The 25,437-nt window shown below is 35.6% G+C and overlaps 1 protein-coding gene across 1 annotated transcript in view; it reads right to left on the bottom strand.

The window, feature by feature from the left end:
- Positions 1–25,437, bottom strand: part of rnf38 (ring finger protein 38) — a 70,812-nt gene that overhangs the window by 9,735 nt on the left and 35,640 nt on the right. Inside the window, exons 4-7 of the mRNA XM_690108.10 lie at positions 5,718–5,911; positions 3,798–4,053; positions 1,718–1,897; positions 1,146–1,304 (exon numbers count right to left, since the gene is read on the bottom strand). Of these exons, the coding sequence (XP_695200.4) occupies positions 1,146–1,304; positions 1,718–1,897; positions 3,798–4,053; positions 5,718–5,911 (789 nt within the window). The remainder of the gene's footprint in view (positions 1–1,145; positions 1,305–1,717; positions 1,898–3,797; positions 4,054–5,717; positions 5,912–25,437) is intronic.

The following is a 25,437-nucleotide window of genomic DNA, read 5'->3' as shown; positions in this document are numbered from 1 at the left end:
TGTTTCAGAATGAAGTATCACATGTCTTTTCTTATGTCTTTATGATTATTAATAAAGTTAAAAGTTTAAGGGCCTAGATGTCCAAACTCAGTCCTGGAGGGCCGGTGTCCTGCAGATTTGAACTCTAACTTGCCTCGACACACCTACAAGGATGTTTCTAGAAAGCCTAGTAGGAGCTTGATTAGCTATCCCAGGTGTATCTGATTGGGGTTGGAACTAAACTTTGCAGGACACCGGCCCTCCAGAACAGAGTTTGCACATGCCTGGCCTAGATTATATGACCTTAATGTCATGCCACTTTAAAATAAAACTGGAATAATAATGTGTGTGTGTGATTGTTTTTCTGTATGCCAAATGATTCATTTCCTCAGGATCTACCAATCCAGGTCAGAGGTAATTGAGACCTGGACACTCAAAGAATTGGAAACAACTGTTTCCTGTGGTCTCTGCCATTTTATGTGTTAGTAAAAGTTAATTCCTTTGTATGCAAGCTGCCAGTTTGGATGTAGATTATACCAGTTTTTAACCAGTTTTGATAAGACTGCTGAGAGTACACTCAGCCTTGAGTAAGAAACGGAATGTACTTTGTGTGAGTAATCTATTCATTTTTGGATCATTTCACAGGTCTGGGATCAGCTCTGAAGTGGCTGTCTGACGTTTGTATGCTTAAGATATTGAGATACTGTATACACACACATGGAAATTTTCCACATATATGGAATATATTTCACACCTATATGTACTGTATGACACAGTTAATGATGTCATGTAGGAGTATAGTTGTTGATGCTTTGAGATTGTAAGCAGAGCGGCCAACGAACTCATTTGCAAGTGTTGAAGTTGGCTTATGCTGATGACACTGCAAACTATCTTCAGTAAACTTTCTTTTTGATCTGACTGCAGGTCTTCTTCATCTGACAGACTGGTCACTTTTGGGTTAAAACTGTAAAAATCCCCACAGGGTCACAGTAACAAATAATATGTAGCTTAAAAAAAAACAACAACACTATTTTAAATGATAATAAATGAGACAAAAACACAGCTTTGCTCAGTGTAAATGTAAAAATGTATAATGTATACATGAATAATAACCATTAAAAAAAACAATATTTGAATGATATTTTACAAAAACATATAATGCTCACAGATCGGGACTGTTGCGCTTGGAAGGGTAAGAACTGTCCCGGAGTAGGAAGGTGTGGCGACAGATGTGGAGGATGAAGCAGGAAGGGTGGATCACTGGATAGAAGAGAGGGGAATGCGTACGGCACTGGCAAATGCTGCACCGAGCAGGCCGGCAACATCTGCATTTCAAACACAAACACTTATTAAAACATTTTATTAAAACACTTATTAAAACATTTTACAAACACTTATTAAAACATTTTCACAAATAAATGTGCACCCTTTAAAAAGACTTTCAAACCTCTATTTTTATTTTTAAATATTTTTAGTTTTAAAAAGCAGTCAGTACTGTTATATAAATAAATACAAGTACATGTTTGACTATGGATGTCTATGGTTTTCAACATTCTTCAAAATATCTCACTATAAGGTAAGTAAACGGGTGCAAATGTCTATTCTTGGGTGTACAGTCCCATTAAAAATATATATTTAACAACTTTCTACCACTAGAGAGCAGCAGATCCAAACATACCACATGCGCTCGCAAAAACCAATTAATGCTACGCCTCTTCACACTCTAGTATGTACTTACCGGAGGCGGTACGCTACAGATTGGATAGTGTTGCTGTCCGCTGAACACCACAGAACAGGCAGGCACCTGCTGTTGAGAAGAGCATGCTGGGAGATGCTGTCCCGTACAGAGAGGAGCAGGCAGACCATGGGGCGGTACTGGAGAAACTGTATACGAGACTGGCACCGTACCCTGAGGAAGCTAACACATAAAAAATAAAAAATAAAATAAAAAAACATAAATAAAATGATTAAGTTAAATGTGTTTGATTTAGTGTTAAATGGTCATAAACTTCCTTTTTAAATGTCAAAATATTTAAAATTTAAAATATTTGATCCCCTGCCCTTATTTGATCCCTCTCATCAGAACACACCTTCTTAATAGGAATGACCGATTACAAACTCTGAGGTAAATGCCAACTACTATGATTGGCTAACAGATTAGTATATTTAAATTTATATAATCATTTTGAAATGAGATTAGGTCCTACAGTTTGAATGGACAGCTGTGTCCACTTCTACATATATTTTTGAGCGCGTATATCCCTTAAAGGTGGACTCAACTAGTCAAAAACACTTAAATACTATAATCTGACAAAGTAGTAGTGAACATACTACAAATAGGTATACTTGTGCAGTGTGGCCTTACTGTTAGATCCAATAAAGTCAACATAGCATTATATTTCTGAAAATGCAGAGTCAAATTGTGCCTTGTTTGAAAACAAATTCAATATTAAAATAAAGTGAAGAAAAAGAGTTTGTCCCTCTTTCCTAATGTTTGGATCAGAACTGTTATTCCACAGTAAGGCATGGCATTTTATTGTTTGGTATACGCATAAACCTGTGTTTGGGTCTCTCAATATTTACCTGCTACATATGCAAATCAGTGGGCGGAGTTAAACAAACAGAACTGTATAAGCAGGTGGTTCATTTACAATGTTGTGTAATAAGTGTCGCATTCTACAGCCTACCATAATGCCCAAATGGCTTTGATATAAGCCACTTTCAGACTTGTTTCAGAAGTTTTGAGTCCTGAAACTTAAAGGATATTTTTTTTTGTACAATAACTTCTCATATGCAAAAGAACGATGAAGGAAATTTAGATCTCATAGTTGATGCCCACTTTAAATTCTGCATGAACCAGAAGTTGCTGAAACTTATTTCAGGATGTTGATGTAACTGAAGTGAAATAATGATTTGTGCATAATTACCTTGTAGCAAACTAACGGTAAGAAAGGTGTTATGAATATTGTGGGAGAATCAGTGTTGCCAGATTTATACATTTTTAACCATACAGCAACCAACACCCGCAGTCACAGAACCACAACATAAACGGATCACATCAAAACACTGTACCCCTCTCATTTCACACAGTATTACAGTATGTTTTACTTTTGAAATGGGGTAAAAAAAGTCATCCCATTTGGTGTTTTAAATTCTTTTGAAAATAATTAAGTGCTGCTTGTCAATCAGACAACGCTTTGTTGTCAATCGCTGAAAAAAATATTGATAAAAGCATCATGATAAACCAATGTGAGTTTAACTGCAGGGACTGTGTGATGGGGAGTCAGATTTGTTCGGGAGTCTGATTTTGATACAACTTTCCTCCATCTCCTTTTGCGGTTTGTGCTATGCACTGGTCACTACTAACTGAACTGAAAACTGAAAGTTATGTTTTGTTCAATAAGATTTACGCTTCAAAACCGAGGCCAAATTGTGTCAACCCACCCACCTTTACCCGCACAAAATCAAAACCGCAAAAACTGGGTGGAAACCATCCAATCTGGCAACACTGGGAAGAATACATCAAACTGATGACATCATAGAAGAACCGCCATGCCAAACACGGTGGAAAATGATCAGACTTTGATTAAAGATTACCAAAACAAACATTTTTTCACCAAATCAACATGAATGGATTAATTGTTCACCTAGAGAACACAAATGTTTGCTAGCAATATAAACATTGTAAAATTTTGACTAATGCGTGACGCACAAACTGAAAAAGTTGATTTATAGTATCAATCGGTTTAATCTTGTTAGTTCAAAACCACAATAGGGCACCTCTGGCCCCTGTTATGAGCCCACAGAGAGCCTCTAACCTGCTCGTGGAGGTCCATGACCATGGCGCCCTGCTGCGGCGGGTGGAGTAGTCGTGGGGAGAGCGTGGGGGGGTGGAAGGCCCGGGGCTCATCAAGACCGGGTGGAGGGTGGGATGGAGGCTGGCCGTAGGGATGAAGAGAATGCGGGTGAGGAGGGTGGCGGTAGTTTTCATCCTGCCCCCCACCTGGTGAACCGTGAGGGGGATGGTGCCTTGACAGACGGTCTCGACGGCCACGCTGACGCCGCACTGGAGGACTGAACAAGAGAAAGACACGGTTATTTAAAACAGAGACTTATATAATATAATGTCTACACACAATGCTTATTTATATAAAAGTTTTTTTAAAAAGCCTTCATTAAATGCAATATTTACAGTTGAAGTCAAAATTATTAGAATTTCCTATTTAAATGTTTCCCAAATGATGTTTAACAGAGCAAGGAATTTTTCACAGTATATTCTATATCTTTTCTTCTGGCAAAAGACTTATTTGTTTTATTTCAGCTAGAATAAAAGCTGTTTTAAATAGTTTTGAAACCATTTTAAGGTACCCCTGGAGCAATTTTTTTGTTGTCTACAGAACAAACAATTGCTACACAATGACTTGCCTAATTACCCTGACTTGCCTAGTTAACCTATAAATGCCACTTTAAGCTGTATATAAGGGTGCTTTCACACCTAAACTTTTGTTTCGGAACGTATCTCGTTTGCCCAGTTAGCGCGGTTCGATTGGCATATGTGAACAGGGCAATCGCGCTCTGTTCCGCGCCAAAGTAATCACTCCGAGATCGCTTGAATGAGGTGGTCTCGGCTCGATTGAAACGAACCCTGGAGCGGTTCGATTGCAATGAGAAAGCGATCCGATCCGAGCGCGGTTATATCACAGTGTTTTATGGATATGTAATAGGCTTACGGCTATATGAAGAGGGAATTATGAGTAGGGCGGGAAGTTTCGCGAGTCTCCGGATGCACGCAAACGAGGGATGATCTCCCGGTAATCTCGCGTCTCTCTCCCAGTCCTCAAATAGGCATCGTCGCGCACCCTTCTCACCCCTCCCCACCGTGTCTCTCCTCAGACACGTCACGCGCGCGCACCCTGTCAATCACCACCAAACCACCACCTCTCCTGACAGCTGAGCGGGACGCTGCAAAATAAACCCTGACACTCTGACCAATGTAAGGAGATTTTACTCGCACGTGACTTGTTTTAGCTCTTTTGGTCCGATTAGAAACTTTGCAGTGTGAAAGCGAACCGCTCCAAGAGCAAAGAACAACAATGTAACAATTTTAATCTCTGTTTCGGAACAACTGAATCGATTCACAGGTGTGAAAGCACCCTAAGTGTCTTGAGAATTATCTAGTAAAATATTATTTAGTGTCATCATGACAAAGATAAAACAAAACAGTTAGAAGAAAAGAGTTATTAAAAATATTAAGCTTCGATTTGAAAAAGTCTTTGTTAAACAGAAACTGGGGAAAATAAAAAACAGTTGGCTAATAATTCAGGAGGGCTAATAATTCTGTCTTCAACTGTATATATTATAAACAAAAAGACCTAGGAGATTTATATAATACAAAATATTATAATACAATAAAAACACATAAATAATATAAAATCATGTAAATTATCTAAATGTCTGCGCAAAATGAATGCAGACATTATTTTAAAAAAGGCATTTTCATAGATTAATAATATATAATAATACTGCATTTCTAATTATATAAAAAAAGTTTAGAAATATCTCAGACTGTAATGATATATAACCAAACATATATAATAATGTATTTATTTGTTGAATTAAATGTCTTTTGATATTCAATTATATAATAGAAAATAAAAACAGGCTTGATTTATTAAATTCAACGCTTATACATGTCTTTCCCATTATTTGTGTTGCCACTGTAAAGTCACAGAGCATACCTGCGTCTGTGTCGTGCAGGTGTGTGGCAGCGTTCGGGATGGTAGTGTGGATGTGGATAGGGGTGTGGCCTGCGACTGGGCGGAAGCTCCCATGGTCTGATGGGTGGAGAGGGTGTGGAGGGAGGCGCAGAGGTAAACTCCAGAACTGACTGCTGGGAAAGACGCTGCCTCTTCGGGCTCGGAGAATCCTCCGTCTGAAGGGAAAAACACATTAGATAAATTATTTATTTCATATTTGCAAACCCCACACAATTTACTACTTCACTGCTTAAGCATCTTGACACTGCAGCGTTTTAATGCAGTAAAAACATGTTCAAGTACAACTTTAGACGTCAGACTCTCATTTGATTTGAAACAAGATAAATGGACTATATTTTTTTGAGTGATATCTTTAGATTAAAAGCAGCGTAAACAAATGTGCTAAATTTTTCCACATGGGTTAATTAAATATGAACTTGTTAATAAAATCCTTACCATAACATAATTCACAATATATTACATAATAGAACTTTAATAGCCAAATATTGATCACTGTGGCAATAGCAATACAAATGTACTTACTAATAACTAACACTATACATAATTACAAGCAACTAACACAAGGTGAGTTTATTTATATAGCACATTTCATACACAGTGGCAAATCAAAGTGTTTTACATAAACAACAATAAAAGAGACAAGAATAATAATAAAAAAATTAAAAAATATATATAAAACTGATTAAAATGTGTTAAAATAGCTTATAAAAGAATGAAACAGAAAAGAAAGACATAATAATGTGATCTGTCAGACGTAGCACAGTGCTCACTCAGAAAAGGCACAGCTAAACAGATGTGTTTTCAGTCTTAAATTGAATGTGCCTAATGTTGGAGCACATCTGATCATTTCTAAAAATTGATTCCAGCAGCAGGGGGCGCAGTAGCTGAAGGCGGATTCACCCTGCTTTGACTGAACTCTTGGAATTTCTAATTTATTTGATCCTAAAGATCTGAGTGGTCAGTGAGCATGTCTGTAATGTATTGAGGTCCTAGGCCATTTAGTGATTTATAGACAAGTAATGATAGTTCAAAATCTCTTCTGAACTGGAAGCCAATGTAAAGACCAGAGGACAGATGTGATGTGCTCTGATTTTCTGGTTCTGGTCAGAATCCTGGCAGCAGCGTTTTGGATCAGCTGCAACTGTCTGACTGTCTTTTTGGGAAGGCCAACGAGGAACAGGGGAACCGTTACAGTAATCCACCATGCTGGTGATAAAAGCATGAACAAGTTTCTCCAAGTCTTCACTGGAGTATGATGGAGATGATAGTATGCTGATTTACTGACTGCTTTGACATGACTACTGAAACTCAGATCTGACTCCAGAATCACACCAAGATTCTTGACCTTATTTTTTGTTGTTTGACCTTTAAAGTCAAGGTACGCATTCACCTCAATAACTTCATCTCTGTTCTTAAATGCAATGACTTCAGTTTTCTCTTTGTTTAACTGAAGAAAGCTTTGGCACATCCAACTGTTGATCAGTGCATTGGTAGGAAGTGTCAATGGGGCTGAAGTCATCAGGCAGTAAGGCAGTAGATCTGAGTGTCATCAGCATAGCTGTGGTAGGAGATTTGGTTCTCTCTCATTATTTGGCTCAGTTGGAGCATATAAAGGTTAAAAAGGTTGAACAATAATACTAATTTTATAGCAAGATCATGTTCATTAATATAACTTCTAACAATTACTTCAATAAAATTTACCTAAAACAGTGTAAGCAACAAACAACAACAACAAATTGTAGCAATTTAATATAGCTTACTGCCCTAAAGAACAAATAAAGATATCTCGTTTGAGATTTTTTTGGGAGTTGGATGTTACATCATAGTAGTAGTAATAACAATGATGATAATAATAATAATAATAATAATAATAATTAGTATTATTTATAATATTTAAGTAAAAATAATGTTCACTGATACAATAAACAATCAAAATCATCACAAACCGCCTACTTTATCACAGTATTTTCCCACTATATGATCACCCTTTGTGTTTGAACAGTTTTGTACATATGCTATCTGTTTTTGCCCATTGAGAGCACAAGCAGCTATTGTGCCTAGCGGCATCAGTGGCATTTCCTGTCAATGACATCACTGCCTCTGTTGCCTAAGGCAGTGTGAGGTCACTTCCCGAAAGTTTGAGGAAACCCACGGCCTGTTGCTCAACAAAACACACACACTTGCTCACCCGGTGTTACTCAAACACATTTAGCCATCTCCTCTCAGACATGGGAAAACATGCAGTGACACATGACTCAGTGTGTGTAACAAAGGCTCAAACATTGCAAGAATATTCTCAACATCATATCAGCTTCATCTAACACTCGCCTTTTACTGGAAGTCAACACACACGTGCTTACTCATGAATGAACACACACACAGTGACTCTTGAACACTTTACCACCTGATGAGCTCGGCAAAACTTAAATCTACTTAGTTTGGAAGAGTCATCGATTTATGAGGGGTGGATTCAGAAAAGGGACAAATGACTTGCTACAACACTTTTGGGTGACTAACAAGTTACTAAGACAAAGTTTCAAGAACAAACCCACATACCTTCAAGGCTTTCAAGATGGAAATTATGGCTGGGTTTACATGAGTGTATTTTTGTTCACTGTAATTGACTTAAAATTGTAAGGCAGCTTGCAAACAGTTTTTTTGAGTTGGCTCAACTTTTAACCCTAGAACTTTAGTTGACTATTTGTCAAATAAAGTTCTTGGGTTAAAAGTTCAGCCAATTCAAAAAAGCTGTTTGCAAGTTGCCTAACAATTTTAAGTTGAGCCAACTTTTTATTATTTTTTTTACAGGGTAACACTTTACAATAAGGTTCATGCATTTCCTAACATGAACTAATCATGAACAACACTTGTACAGCATTTATCAACCATAATTGAACATTTACTAATGCATTATTAACATTCAAGTCCGACTCTCCAAAACCCTCAAGGTCTTCCGTATAATCAAAAATAAAGCAGGAATTTGAGTCGTTAACATGTTAAAATGAGAAAAAGTCTAAGATTGTGCCTGAAGAATAATATTAATATAGCAACATATAATCTATCATAACATTGCCAATATAATATAGCAGCCTGCAGTCCAGCAAACATACAAGCAAAGAAAATGGTTGTATGATCTGTCCAGGTGTTTTATGTGGATGCTGGAACACTATTGACTAGACACGAAAACACAATTTAACATTTCCTCATGATATGTGTATATACATACATACACACAAGACTATGTTGTTTTTAAATTTAATGTTGTATTTTTCTAGATTTTTTTGTTCTTTTTTTAGAGATGCACAGATACCATTTTTTTGATACCAAACCGAAACCAAAATTCTGAATATTGGCTGATACAGAGCCGATCCCGATACTGTGCTGTTTTTTCTTTTTTCCCCCCTTTTTAGGCAAAGTTTCTATAGTTCTGGAGATAAACTCAAATAATACATCTTATTTATTAAAAATAACAGACCTATAGGCCTACTATACAGGACAGATGACAAAATCTAACTAAAAACATTATGCTTGCTGTAAACTAAGCTACATTATTTGAGCATTCGTTATGACATTAATCTGCTTAAGATTTTTCTTTGAAATTTGTAGGCTAGCACTATTGACACTAATCAAAACACAAACTGATCTGTTAAATAAAATTAAATTGGAGTGAAATCCATATTGCGCCCGTCTGTTTCACTTTTATTAATTTAAATCAACTACTTTGACCTCAATGAGCCAGGCTTTACAAACTATTCGCAGGACTGAAAGCATTACCCTCAGAAGAATAAACTCAGTCGGAAGAATGGGAGAATAGAAACTTTTAATATTACAGAATAATTTTACAGAGCGACGAACATCACGTCTGTGCAGCCGCTGGTATCGGGTTCGTTGCATCTCTAGTTCTTTTTACTGACCCCGTCAGTACCTGAATGGGAGTTCACATGGGAAACTGCCGGAAGGTTGCTGCCGGAAGTGATGTTAGTAAAGACCAGCAGAAAACGCTCAACCTGTTGTCTGTATGGGTCCTAACGTCCCAGTATATTGATGGGGACTCTATACTGCTCAGTGAGTGCCATCTTTCGAATGAGACCGTAAACTGAGGTACTGTTTATCTGTGGTCATTAAAAATCCCAGGATGTCCTTCGAAAAAGAGCCCACTGACCTCATCATGGCCTCCTAACTATGCCCATATCATAATTGGCTTCATCACTCCGTCTCCTCTCCACCAATCAGCTGGTGTGCGGTGTGAGGTCTGGTGCAATATAGCTGCCATTGTGTCATCCAGGTAGATAATGCACACTGGTGGTGGATGAAGAGATAGCCCCAAAAATTTGTAAAGCGCTTTGAGTGTCCAGAAAAAGCACTATATAAATGTGAGGAATTATTATTATTAATCAAAGGGAACATTTAAAGAGATTTCTGCTTTATAAAACTGACTCTTCATCTCTCAATTAAAATGTTGTTCATATTTATTTATTTATTTATTTATCTTACATTATGTAAGATATTATATAATATAATATTAAATAATAATTATATTTATTTTATATTATTTAAGTTAAGTTGGAGAGAGAGAAAGGGGGCGGTGGGATTGGGAAAGCTCCTTGAGCCAAAATTCAAACTCGGGACACTCGAAGCAAAGCTGTGCTACATATCGGCACACTGCCCATAAGACTAATACCACTGATTTCATTTATAAATAGCAGTGGTCACCAAACTTGTTCCTGGAGGGCCGGTGTCCTGCAGATTTTAGCTCCAACCCTAATCAAACACACCTGAACAAGCTAATCAAGGTCTTACTAGATATACTTGAAACATCCAGCCAGGTGTGTTGAGGTATGTTGGAGCTAAACCCAGCAGGGACACTGACACTCCAGGACCGAGATTGGTGACCCCTGAAATATAGTCTACAATTGTTTACTATAATTTGATAGCTTCTGACATCCGTTTTCATTCATGTAGTGTGAATAGAATCACTGAAATTAAGTGAAAATGCCAGCAAGATATTTTTTTAATTTTAAAACACCATTTCAAAACTACATTGCACTAGTATAAACTTAACCTAAAGGCCCATCCTAAAGGAACACACATGTGATTACAGAGAGAAGCACATGGGACACACACACACACACACACACACACACACACACACACACACACACACACACACACACACACACACACACACACACACACACACACACACACACACACACACACACACTGTGGGTGGTAAAGTGAGCTCACTCAAAACAGGGTTAAGCCAAGTGTGGAGATACAGAGAGCAGCCGCTGACTTGACTGTGTGTGAGAAACCAGTAAGAGGAAACAGCTGGGGAGCAGGCCAGACTTATCTGAGAAGGGATTTGAGTCCGGTTTATTAAAAAAAAATCTCCTGAAACAGATCTACCTTCTATTTCCTCTCATCTCATTTTCCATGAGATAAAAACAGTCTCGTAGTCTGTGTGAGTGAGGTGAGACCTTGCAAAGTAATGTCTGAGTCAGCTGCCGCATCCTATTCAAAACAATGACATCAACCTAGAGTACACGCTCTATATTCTCCTCTCACACACACACAAAATGTTATTATATGCATGTTTGAAAATAACATTGTTTTTGGCCTTTGGCAACCTTGTTTCCATACATCATCCATCACTGTCATAATTAATAGACAGAAAGGCATTGGAATATGACAGAATGAGACATGTCACAAGTAGCAGAACTGCCAAACCAATGCTACATAAAATGTAAATAATAATAAAATATGAAAACATACACTGCCTATAAATGTATGTGCATTTTTCCTTAAACATTGTCAGAAAAGGGTTCCTCCTAATGCATTGTTGGTTCGAGGTCAGAAAAGTTTTTAAATAGGGCTGCATTAATCGAATAGCAATCGCACCAATAATCGATCTAATTTCTCCAGGTTGATCTTTTCAATTACCATCCCTTCTGCGTGTGGAGTCAACGTGACCTTGCTCTGTTAAAGGCTGTGGCTGATTTATACTTCTGGAGCCACTTTGCAGTCACATCTGATCTCTGGTCAAGTAGGAGGATGGACCCATTTTTGAGCCTTACTTTGCACTACATTGACGATGATTGGAAGCTGCGCCATGCACTGTTTAAAATATTATTTACCGGATATACAAGAGTTATTTTTCAATGCGAAAAGCACTGAAATGTATTTTGTTTCCAAAAGTGCAAGTTATTTATTTTCACTTTTTATAAGAAAGGTTTAAGGTAATATGTGTATCAGGGCTCGAAATTGCGACCATTTTGGTCGCATATGCGCCCGAAATTTTATCTTTGCGACCTTGAAATATATTTGGGAGCATTTCTGCGAGTGTTTAAAATTGTAGTGTGCGACCACTGTTTACTGCAAAATGTTCAGCACATGCGCGGATTCGGGAGACATTCACGCAGAATGCATCTCTAAGCTTTTTGTCTGCACTTGAAACGCGAAACGCAGCGCTCGGGAATGGTTTAAAACAGTTGTCATGTCAACTTGGTGCAGTAAACAAATCCAAGTCCGTAATGCTTGCCCCGCCTTTGCGCTCTTCATATTGGCCCAACACTGCTCTAGCACTGAACGCGAATGATTGGTTAATATCAGCTGTCAATCACTCAGTGCCTTCTGGCTTCGGATGACAGAGAGAGCTACTACTGCGAAAAATTGTAAAGCGCTGAAGATGAGAATGAAGATAACATAACACTTGACAGATTTTGTTTTACAAACCATGGCATCTACAGTTGCAAATAATGACACATCTTACTAGTTATACCGTTACCACGTTAATTCAAGCAGTGCGTGCAGGGCCGGTGAGCACTCCGTGTATGCTTTGGTCACTCAGTTATGTTATAAAAATCTATTTTCTTGTGATAACGGGATTTTGTTGAGACATATTTTCCTCACGCTTGCATATAACGTTATATATAATTTTTTTTTTTGCTTGTTAGTTTGATTAGTGTTGATTTCAAATACAATCAATATGTTTGTATAAAACTTGTAGTAACAGTGCTCATAATTGGTGGTGCGACTAAATTTTGGCTGATGCGCCTAAATTTTTAAAGTTAGGAGCACCGGTGCTACCAAGCAAAAAGGTTAATTTCGAGCCCTGTGTATTAATTCCAGTTGTTCAACGTTAATGTTCAAAAAAATAATAATCATAGATAGTAGACCGTGTGTGTTTCCGACATTATTCATATACCGATATTCAGATATCTCTTGCGTGCAATATCTGTATAAAATCTGTCCGTGAACGATGAGGGCAAATAAATTAAACAAATAAAATATTTGTTCATTAATCGTAATCGAGTTAAATTGTTCAATGAATGGAGATTTAGATTGTAAGCCAAATTGCCCAACCCTATTTTGAAAAAAAAGTTTTGTATTTTTATATTAAGTACAAATGCATTACACTGACAAGCAAGATGACGCCAAACAACTAGGACAGACAAAAGTCAACTGTGTTGTCGCCTCGGTTTGGCTCACGTTTGGTTCCATCTGGGCCAAATACCTGTCCTTGAACATACTAAATGGACCAAAGCCAACTGAAAAGTGAAAGACTTCCATGTTCAGAGACAGCCCGCCTCTTTGTTTCTTCTTAACTTAAATTGACTTGCTGCTATGCCACTTTACTACATCACACTCGCGCTCTAACTCGTTTTTAAAAAAAACTAATCAAAACGCTCTCTTCAGCAAAAGGCTAATGCTGATTTGGCTCAATGAGTTGAGCCAACTAGCTCTGACGAAAAAAAAAAAGAAAAATGACAAGCCAGACCAACGAAGCCCAATCGCCAACCATCGACTTAGTGTGTCCAGGCCTTTAGTCTTAACACCACAAACACTAAATTATACATTTCAGAACACAATTATAACGCAATTAAAAATGACCAAAGCTGCTTTCTAAAATCATTACTAGATTCGTATGGTACAAAAATACACCAAGGAAACAAGAACACTACCCCCACTGCTCATTTCAAGTACAGAAAATATAAAGTATAAATCAAATTATCAGCAGTAGTGTAGTTTTAGAATTAGCAGCAGTATTAGTAGTAGCAAACATTAAGGAAAAAAAAATTTTTTTAAAGACCATTTAGTGTATGTTTAGGTACTAAAATGCATCCCCTGAAGGTAAATAAGCTAAATAGGATGCAACTTCAAAAATTATGACACACTATAAAAAATGCCCGTGATTTCAACAGAAAAAAAAACAAAAAAAAAAAAAAAAACTGTTGTAAAAATGCAACGGTAAAAATCTGTAACTTGGTTAACAGTATGTTTCCTTAATATACACGGTGAAAAACCTTAGACTGACTTTCCCAGAATTCCCTGCATGATGCATCACTTTTTATGCTTTTTGTTGACATTATTATGGATCTTTTTAGTTGTATCAGTTATGTACATTAGAGAGTTGTTACATCTAATGTTGATAAACAATGTTTATTTCATGACTTTATTTTATGCGTGTTACCATACTGGTGTTTAGTAGCTGTGTGAATGACAATGATACACTTTTCTACTTGTGGGAAAAGTTGATGAGCATTGGTTTATTTATGTAACTTTCTCATCACCACCTGCATATGGCTGTGTTAACGTGTCTATTTGTGTAACAAAAGATGTGTGGATGTTGCCAATTCAAAATACAGACATATCACATCAATAAATTAATAAAATATGGTAGTTTACTGTAAAAATGAGAAATTACTTTAACAATTTTTACTGTATTTTTACTGTAAAATACTTGCAACCACAGCTGCCGTTTTTTTTTCCGTAAATTTTACGGATTTATTTTTTACAGAGCATCTTCTATAGCTTTTTCACGAGAAAACAATGAGTTTTTATTTATTTTTACAATTGCTAAAATCCAGTGCTGTTTTAGGATCACCGATATACAATTACATTAAATGTGGTTATTATATGTATTCTCATGAGATGCATATGCACACAGTCAAGTTAAGTTCATATACAGGTACAGTGTTTTACCAGAGCAGAGCCTTGATAAGTTGAAGATGTCACTTTCAGCACAGCTATGGAAGATTTAACAGCCGTGTTCTAAAGCTGGATATTAAATCTAGCAGTGTGTTGAAATGCCTTCTCCTGTTCTGATGGCCATATGGTCACACTGTCGGCTTGCATGACAACTTCATAATGAGCATGAAGTCTTTTCAAGAGTAGTGGAAAGACCCAGAATAGGAAACAGTCGCAACAATTACACAGCTAGCCTTTACTTTTATGAAGGTGTGATTCCTGGACATGTAAAATGGTTCTTTTGAACAAAAACATGGATATAATACTATTGTATGCAAGAGCGTATACCTGCATGTATGAGTGTATCAGAGCTGTCAATCAATTAAAATTGTTAATTGTGATTAATCAGTGATTTGCAGATGGAGGAAGAAAAGCAGAGAATGACCTCAGTCCTGAGTTTTTTTTCATAAGCGGAGGGCAGGAGAGAGAGGTGAAAGGAGGGATGAGACACTGGAGGGGGTGTAGATGGATGGACAGAGGGGGGAGGACAGGAGAGAGCCCCTGGGGGCTGCAGGGTGGAGCTGAGAGGGGGAAAGTGCAGAATTGAAAATGATCAGCTATGAACAGTGCCTGAAGAACAGCCTGGAGACATTTAAACCAGCCCAAACCAGTGACTGCCTACCCCGACATGGATGGGCAGCATACCTGAAACATTCTAAAGCAGCCATACATGGATTATTGCTATTGGAGGAGAAGGAGAGTGAGGGGAGCATTATGATATGAAAAACACATGCACAGCTCTGTATATGAGAGGTGTAATATTGAATATTGTAGGGTTGCACGATATTGGAAAAATTTGACTGCAATATTGTTTTTTCTTTGCAATATGTTGTGATATAAATACAAATTCACCAGATGACTTAAATAGCTCAATTTGGAAAGTAATTCATTTAGATTTATTGGGATTATTTTGTAAGGGAGTGAAATATAAATATATTTTTTTATGTAAGATAGTGTATATATATGGAGAAAACACATAAGTGAAATAAATGGTGCTTTATGGTTTTCAGAAATTGAAACCTTCATCTATTATTAAACTTCTTTATGCACTATTAAAATGCTTTAAACTTTCTTAAAATGCTCACAAATCCACAGGCCTTAAAACACTTAGCAGATGGTAAACATTCACATTTTAATAATTCAATTCTGCATGGTCTCCACAAATTTCATGTTTTGACCTGTGGTTTCTGTTGAAATATAATCCCAACAATAGATTCTAACATTGCAAATCCTGCGATTGCACACGCACAAACTGCAATATCAATACTCAAATAATATATTGTGCAGTCCTAATATGTTGTATTATTATTATTATAGTTTATTTTTTTTTAAATGATTATATATTAGTAGAAGGTGACGCAGTGGCGCAGTAGGCAGTGCTGTCACCTCACAGCAAGAAGCTGGTTCGAGCCTCGGCTGGGTCAGTTGGCGTTTCTGTGTGGAGTTTGCATGTTCTCCTTGTGTTTGTGTGGGTTCTTCCGGGTGCTCCGGTTTCCCCCACAAGTCCAAAGACATGCGACACAGGTGAACTGGGTAGGCTAAATTGTGCTGGATAAGTAGGCAGTTCAGTCCGCTGTGGCGACCTAATAAAGGGACTAAGCCGACAAGAAAATTAATGAATGAATGAATATTAGTAGTAGTATTAGCAACATTAGCAATAGCAATAGTAGTAGTAGTAGTTGTAGTAGTAGTATTAATTCAATATTTTAATGTTTGTTTAGGTCCTAATATGCACCCTCTGGAGGTAAATCAGCAAACAAAGATGCAACGTAAAAAATTATTACAGAGTCACATATCTTTTTCCTAAGAAAATAAAATTTTTCATTTTGATAAAAGTTTAACTGCTACAAGCCAGAGCTATTTCAGTGTCCCTGAGATTAAACGATATATCATATCATCTACACAGTATTTGATCAATTTTATTCCAATATGATGAAATAAGCTAGAGTCGATGATTAAAAAACAGCAACATAGGTTTTGTAAATTAAAATGAGCTTGCCAAGACACTACTATAAGGTTTCATCATTTGGGAACATTAGTTATTAAACTAATGTTAACAAAATTTTTAACATTACCTTTTGTTAATGCTCATCGACAAAATCTTGATCTTTTTGATATAATAACAAAATGTTGAGATCACACTGACTATAACGGAATCAAATCATACAATTTAATATTGTATTTCAATAAAACTGAAGCTGAAACGTGATTAACTTGCGAAAATAAATTCAGGTAACAAAATCAAAATCTGTAAACAATTTCATAAATAAGTTTTTTTGGAAATGCACTTTAATGCGCCACAAATCATTTACTAATATATCACAAATCAATATTATTTAATGCTTTAGAAGTGTATTCAATTGCACAAGGTAACTAATATAAACAAAAGCAACTGTATTATACTGACATTTCCCAGTATGGGTTGTGGCTGGAAGGGCATGTGATGTATAAAACATGTGTTGCACTATATACTGTTTTGCATCTGCGCACTCTGGTTTGCACTGCTTTCCATATGCCCTTAAGTGTAATTATACTTTACAATTTTTATTTTTACTTATATTTTTAGATTATATTATGTGTGATTGTATTTATTGTGTGTGTGTGTGTGTGTGTGTGTGCGTGCGTGTGTGTGCGTGTGTGTGTGTGTGTATATATATATATATATATATATATATATATATATATATATATATATATATATATATATATATATATATATATATATATATATACACATATATATATACATACATATATATATATACATACACTTTTTGTATTACTATTATTATTACTGTTATGCACCTAGGGTCTGAGAGTAACGCAATTTCTTTGTATGTCCAGTACACATAGTTTAATTGACAATACAGCTGACTTTGACTTGATATGCTGGAATAGCTGGCGGTTCATTCTTCTGTGGCGACCTAAAAAGAGACTTAGCCGAAGGAAAGTGAATGAATTATACTGACATACACTATGACATTATTGTAAATCCCAAAATATTTTTCCAAAAGAGTGCAGTCAAAAAAATCCTTAAAGCCAGGTTGTCAATTTTGTCCTTAACCTACAACTAAGTGAACAGAACACACCCACAAATTACAAGGCATTGACAAATAAAGGAAAAACAAAAGGCACATCTAAAGACAAGCACTTCGGTGCAAAGCCAGACAGCATCCAAGATGCACAACGCAAACACCCACAGATACACACATCTGTCCAAACCCGGTCAGACAGGTCCATTAGTATGAAACATTAATGGGGCTGTACATCCGTGTTTGGGCTGGGAGAGGAGTGGGTGAGGGGGGTGGAGAAGAAAATCTGAACACGCTCATGTGGACAAGCAGAAGATTAGCAAAACATTGAATGATAATAAAAGATATATAATAACAATAATTATATATTAAAAACACTAATTTTTGCTGTATGACAGTAATGTTTGGATTACACAATCAAATTTAATTACAAAACCTCTTACACAAACTTGGGTTGAATTAACAGCATCCTTTCAGAACGTAACATTTTTCAAAATATTGTATTTATCAAAACTAAAAATGATGTACATTTTACACATAATAACAACAACAAATGAAAAACACAAATTATCATTGTTTATTTTTGTTGTTGTAGTAAACAATAAACAAAAAGATTTACTTTTGTTGTTATAAATAATAAACAACAACAAAAATAATAATTTATTGTTGTTGTAGTAAATAAACAACAAAAAATATCATTGACTTTTGTTGTTGTAAATAAAAAATAACAAAGCATTATCATTAACTTTTGTTGTTATTTAAATACACAACAAAAACAAAAATCATCATTTACTGGTGTTGTCGTTGTAAATAATAAACAACAACAAAAATGATCACTTGTTGTTGTTGTAAATAAACAAAAATGATCATTTACTGTTGTTGTCCTTGTAAATAATAAACAACAACATCAAAAAGGATCACTTACTGTTGTTGTTGATGTTGATGTTGTTGTGAAATTTTCATTTACCTTTGTTGTTGTAAATAATAAATAACAACAAAAACAACAAAAATCATCATTTACATTTGTTGTTGTACATAATAAACAACAACAAATACAACAAAAAATATCATTATTTACTGTTGTTTTTATCATTTACTACAACAACAAAAGTGACAACAACGCAGTTATTTTGTAAATTGCCATATCAATGCGAATAGTGCCGCTGAAATATGTACATTGTTCCACATAAGTCTTGTCGTTGTACATGTTGTAGCAAGGCTGGCCTAAAATCAAAACCTCACAAAATTGATCATTATTGTGGATTAGATTATTAAACAATTTTTAAAATAATATTATAATTTATAATATTATTTTTCAATGTTATTATGTATTTACTTATCTCCTCCTAGTACTAATAGGTTTAAAAAATTGCAATAAATTACATGGGGAAATTCCGTCGGCTGGATTTTCAACTTATCGCCCAGAGTTATGTTATTAGTACATAGATTGATTAATGGCACGTCATTAAATCCCCACGTGATGCCATACAACATTCACTCTACAGTAAAAGTCTTGGTTATGATAGCATATACAGTTGAGTGCTTGATTTTTAATTTTACGAAAGCTTCAAATACAGTTAATCATTTGTCATAGCAATCAGATGACAGCAGGTACAAATAGCTTTAAAGCTGTGTATATCTGGAAGAAAAGTAATACACAATCATAATAATGTAATACTACTTTGATAAAGTAACTAAAATGGAAATATTCCACGTCTCGTGTGACGATCAAGTTACAGTTATTTTAAATACTCAAAATCTGTTTACATTGTAGATTATAAATCACTGTATGGGTCCTGTCTAATATTAAAATGTCGTTGTCCATGTAAACGTATGCGGTGTGACCATATTCATTATAGTGGAACATAAAAACAGTTCTTAGTGCCACATGTATATGTCAGAGCTCAAAATCCAGCTTTAAAACTAGAGCTCCAGAACCCGCCATCACATGCTCAACAAATAGCGAGTGCTCTGTGCCTGGGGGGCCGCAGTGTCTACAGGGAATAACCACTGCTATTGTGAGGCAGCTTGGCAAAGTGCTGAACACCCAGCCACTGTATCCGTGCGATCCGAGAGCAGTCAGCTCTGCTGTGGGTATAAACCGGAGCTGGAAATCATGGGGGATTAACAGATTCTGGTTATGAGACAGATTCAACTTATAGAGTCTGTATGTGAGGAGCATTTAGGAGTTTAACTGCAATGTTAAAAATGAGCAGATATGACTGTGGAATTGCTTGTACCAGCTCTGCATTTTTTGGAAGAAAAAATTATTCCCCCTGATAAACAGGGATCTGTAGATTTTGTTGTTGTTGCTCGCAGGGCTGCACAATTTGCTCTAACATTAAGACTTGGTGTCTTCAAATTAACAACAACAACAACAACAACAACAACAACAACAACAACAATAACAATAATAATAATAATAATATTATTACTTGCATATAATACTTTACAAGATTTACTAAAATGTACACTTAAAATGAAACTGAATAAACAAAATTCCTAATTTCTTTTTATATTAACAAATATAATAAAAGACATTTGAAAGTTTCTTATTTAGGAATTTTGTACAGGATTACCTATTAAATAAAAAACTGACTAAAACTGTAATATTCCTTTAAATTTTTATATTTCAATATTTAATATTTTGAGAAGTACATTTCTGCTGTATAATAGTAATGTCTTGGTTACACTTGAAAAACATTTGCACAAATTTGGGCAGATTTTTAAAATAAAGCCATACTAAAATTATTGTCTTTACTATAAATACGGAAGATATCATATAAAGTCAAGCTTGTTTTGTCCATTTTACACCGCTCTGCCAGAAGAAGTAGTTAATAGATGAGGTACACAGCATTTGATTTATTAAAATGAATGGGTAAAATCAACTTATTATGATGCCTTAACTTGTTGGATCAGTTTCAGTCCTAAATTCACTCAGCCACTGGACCAATTTGGGTTGTTTTCAGCTCAGTGATTTGTTTTGTTTTGGTTTTGAGTGGGTTTTGTTTTTGCTTTGGGTTTTGTTATGGTATGGGGTTTTGTTTCGCGTTTTGTTTTGGCTGGGTTTTGTTTTCTTATCGGTTTTGAGGTTTTTTTTGCATTTTGTTTAGGGTGGATTTGTTTTGTATTTTGCTTTAGGGGGGTTATTTTGCGTTTGTTTGTTTTTTGTTTTGTGTTTTGTTTTACGTTTGTTTTGGCGGGGTTTTGTTTTGCGTTTTGTTTTGAGTGGGTTGTGTTTTTTGGTTTGTGTTTTGTTTTGCGGTTTTTTTTTTTGGCTGGGTTTTGTTTTGCGTTTTGTTTTGAATGGGTTTTGTTTTTGTTTTGGGTTGTGTGTTTTTATTTTGTTTTGCGTTTTGTTTTGATCGGGTTTTGTTTTTTGTCGAGTGGGTTTTGTTTTTGTTTTGGGTTGTGTTTTTATTTTGTTTTGCGTTTTGTTTTGAGTGGGTTTTGTTTTTTGTGTTTTGTTTTGTTTCAAGTTGGTTTTGTTTTTGTTGTGGGTTGTGTTTTTATTTTGTTTTGCGTTTTGTTTTGAGTGGGTTTTGTTTTTTGTCTTATTCTGGGTGGGTTTGGTTTTTGTTTCGTTTTGGGTTTTGTGTTTTTGTTTCGGGTGGGTGCTGTTTTTTTTTTTCTGTTTTGTGTGGGTTTTGTTTTTGGGTTATGTGGTTTTGTTTTGAGTGGGTTCTGTTTTTGAGTTTTAGTTTTTCATTCATTCATCAATTTTCTTACCGATTAGTCCCTTCATTAATTTGGGGTCGCCACAGCACAATTACCGCCAACTTATCCAGCATGTTTTTTTAGGCAGTGGAAACCCTTTCAGCCGCAACCCATCTTTGGGAAACATCTACGCACACTCATTTACACTTACACACTATGGACAATTTAGCCAACCCAATTCACCTGTACCGAATGTCTTTGGACTGTGAGGGAAACCGGAGCACCCGGAGGAAACCCACGCGAACGCAGGGAGAACATGCAAACTCCACACAGAAACGCCAACTGACCCAGAAAAAGCTCGAACCAGCAACCTTCTTGCTGTGAGGCGACAGCACTACCTACTGCGCCACTTAGTCATGGGTTTTGCATTTTTGTTTTGGATAGGTTTTGTTTTGTTTCCAGTTTTGTTTTTTAAATCTCATTTTTGTTATTTTTTCGGTTAGTTTTTTTTTTGTTTCGTTTTTTTTTGTTCTGGTTTTGTTTTGTCTGTCACAGTTGTTACACGTCTATATTCAGATTATCAACTTCTGAAGGCAGGAATGGACATATTTACAGCACGCTTTACAGCTGGACTTATGTGAATCAGCCATGATGATGAAGGTAGCTGAGACGGTTGCAGAGCACAGGGAACTCCCAACATTAACTATGGTGTCTCATTGAGACCATTCGTAGAGCTGTTGTTGAGCAAGCAGACCAACACCCTGTGCAACTAAGTCAAGTATGCATTCTTCCATTAGATGGAAACAATTTGCATCTCTTTACCATAGGGATTTCTTAAAATACTCAGAACATGCCAAACTGCAAGGGTATAGGGTTCTGTTACCAGTTGGTACTTGCTCTTAGTCTCATGGTACTTATGTGTCCCTAGTGCTTTTACCCAAAGTGACTTTTACCCAACAGTACACTTAGAAATCTGAGGTTAAGTGCCTTGTGAGGAGGGCACAATGGTGGTTGTTCAGGGACGTGCCTTGTGGGATTAAAACAACAACTCTTTTACAAGATCAGTTCCTTAACCCTATGCTAAACCCAGGCAAATGTAATGCTTTTAGTAATAAAACGTATAATAATAATAATTCTTTAAACAAACATACACAACCATAGTGGCATACTTGCTTTATCAGAAAAATATGGATTTAGTTCACAACATACATCCAAGCGGAGCTGCATCAATTGCACACACACAATTAATTATGTATAGACATAAGTGTCAAGCCACTGATGGCACATCATCACTTTTCAACAGGTACTGTTTAATAACAAGGTGACAGTGGCAAATACCAGCCTGCCATAAGTAATTCATTGTTTTTGGCAGTTTTCACAGAAATGTGCAAATGCTGATCATTTTGAAAACATTGTAGTGGAGACGTAAAAAAATTTTTTTTATACAAACTTGATTGAACTTTAGTGAATAATGTATTATGTTGATTTTAGGCTCAGCATTTAATCAACAGTAATAGCATATTCTTTAAATGTAGCACAGCTGTAAAACCTCCAATCCACTGGAGTTTCTTAATGTAGCAACATTATTGCACAAGCTCTGAAAGCACGCTTGATGGTGTCAATTATTTCATTATGCCATAATTAGAAATAAAACAAAAGGCCTGTATAATTAGTCTGGGTGCAATCAGAAATTGAAACTTTAAACTGAGAATGAATTTAAAATTTCTTATGCAGATAAAGAAAATAAAGACAATTTAATAATCAACATAATGCATGGAAAAAAACTGTGTTTTTATCTTAAATATCCTGTAGCACCTAAGGTTAAGGAAACTCATTACAGAATTTTGTTTAGGATATACTGTGTGAATGAGTTTATTCAAAGACAAACTAACTTTGATGTTGACATGTGTAGCTTTTGTTCAAATCTTCCAGAAACATTCGATCACTTATTTTCCTCTTGTGAATTTACTTCTAAATTCTGGTTTGACATTTAAACAAGGCTTTTATTAGATGATTTCTGTCCCCCTATTGTTATAGAAGAAATTGTCCTTTACGAATGTGATTTACATTTTTCTTTCTCTGATGCTGCAAACTTTCATTTACTAGTAAGTAGGGCCACAAAGAATCTGCACAAGCAGAAATCCACAGATTTCCTTAAATTTTAAGCCCACCATTGGGTCCAATTATTTACTTGTTTAAATGTGTGCAAATTAATATTATTCAGTTTTTAAATTGATTTCAGCAATGTAATTGACTTATATGAACATTTACATATGATGTATTTACAATACAGTTTGTACGGTAAAAATTACTGTCTTTTAGTATATATTACATGAGACTTGCTTTGTTTACCAAATAAGTAGATCTAATTTGATTTGCATTTAAACATTGAATAAAAGTAAAAAAGGTATTTCATATTTAATTTAATTTTTAGTTATGATAGTTGTGCATAAATTGGCAGATATTTTACAAAATTCTGTGCAGAAATAGGAAAAAAATGTCCGCAGGTTCTGTCTGGCCCTACTAATAAGTAAATTTCATTTTCAAAATATTTATTATGATATATTTTTTCTCCTTTGATGTATACATTTCATACTGTTCATTACTCATTGTTGCAGTTGTTATTTATTTTTATTTATTCATTTTTGAAGAGAACAATTTTAATTTATTTTAATAGTAAACATGCCTTGCAAAGTTGATTTTTCCCTGTTTGGTGGTGTAAATTTTTTGCAGCAAAAATAAATAAATAAATAATAAGTGAAATGGTTAAACAACAATTAATATTCTAATTATTATTATTATTATTATTATTATTAGTAGTAGTAGTAGTAGTAGTAGTAGTAGTAGTAGTAGTAGCAGTAGTAATGGTAGTAGTAGTCGTAGTAGCAGTAGTAATGGTAGTAGCAGTAGTAGTAATGGAAGTAGTAGTAGTAGTAATGGAAGTAGTAGTAGTAGTAGTAGTAGTAGTAGTAGTAGCAGCAGCAGTAGTAATGGTAGTAGCAGTAGTAGTAGTAGTAGTAGTAGTAGTAGTAGTAGCAGTAGTCGTAGTAGCAGTAGTAATGGTAGTAGCAGTAGTAGTAATGGAAGTAGTAGTAGTAGTAGTAGTAGTAGTAGTAGTAGTAGTAGCAGTAGTAATGGTAGTAGCAGTAGTAGTAGTAGTAGTAGTAGCAGTAGTAGTAGCAGCAGTAGTAGTAGTAGCAGCAGTAGTAATGGTAGTAGCAGTAGTAGCAGTAGTAGTAGTAGTAGTAGTAATAATAGTAGTAGTAGTAATAATAGTAGTAGTAGCAACAGTAGCAGTAGTGGTAGTAGTAGCAGTAGTGGTAGTAGTAGCAGTAGTGATAGCAGTAGTAGTAGTAGTAGTAGTAGTAGTAGTAATGGTAGTAGCAGTAGTAGTAATGGAAGTAGTAGTAGTAGTAATGGAAGTAGTAGTAGTAGTAGTAGTAGTAGTAGTAGTAGTAGCAGCAGTAGTAATGGTAGTAGCAGTAGTAGTAGTAGTAGTAGTAGTAGTAGCAGTAGTAATGGTAGTAGTAGTCGTAGTAGCAGTAGTAATGGTAGTAGCAGTAGTAGTAATGGAAGTAGTAGTAGTAGTAGTAGTAGTAGTAGTAGTAGCAGTAGTAATGGTAGTAGCAGTAGTAGTAGTAGTAGCAGTAGTAGTAGTAGCAGCAGTAGTAATGGTAGTAGCAGTAGTAGCAGTAGTAGCAGTAGTAGTAGTAGTAGTAGTAGTAGTAATAATAGTAGTAGTAGCAACAGTAGCAGTAGTGGTAGTAGTAGCAGTAGTGGTAGTAGTAGCAGTAGTGATAGCAGTAGTAGTAGTAGTAGTAGTAGTAGTAGTAGTAGTAGTAGTAGTAGTAGTAGTAGTAGCAGCAGTAATGGTAGTAGTAGTAGTAGTAGTAGCAGCAGTAATGGTAGTAGTAGTAGTAGTAGTAGTAGTAGTAGCAGTAGTAATGGTAGTAGCAGTAGTA

This window comes from Danio rerio, chromosome 1 (genome assembly GCF_049306965.1).
Source record: "Danio rerio strain Tuebingen ecotype United States chromosome 1, GRCz12tu, whole genome shotgun sequence".
NCBI lineage: Eukaryota > Metazoa > Chordata > Actinopteri > Cypriniformes > Danionidae > Danio > Danio rerio.
Note: the sequence above shows the minus strand (reverse complement) of the source record. Positions and strands in the feature narration are given on the sequence as shown.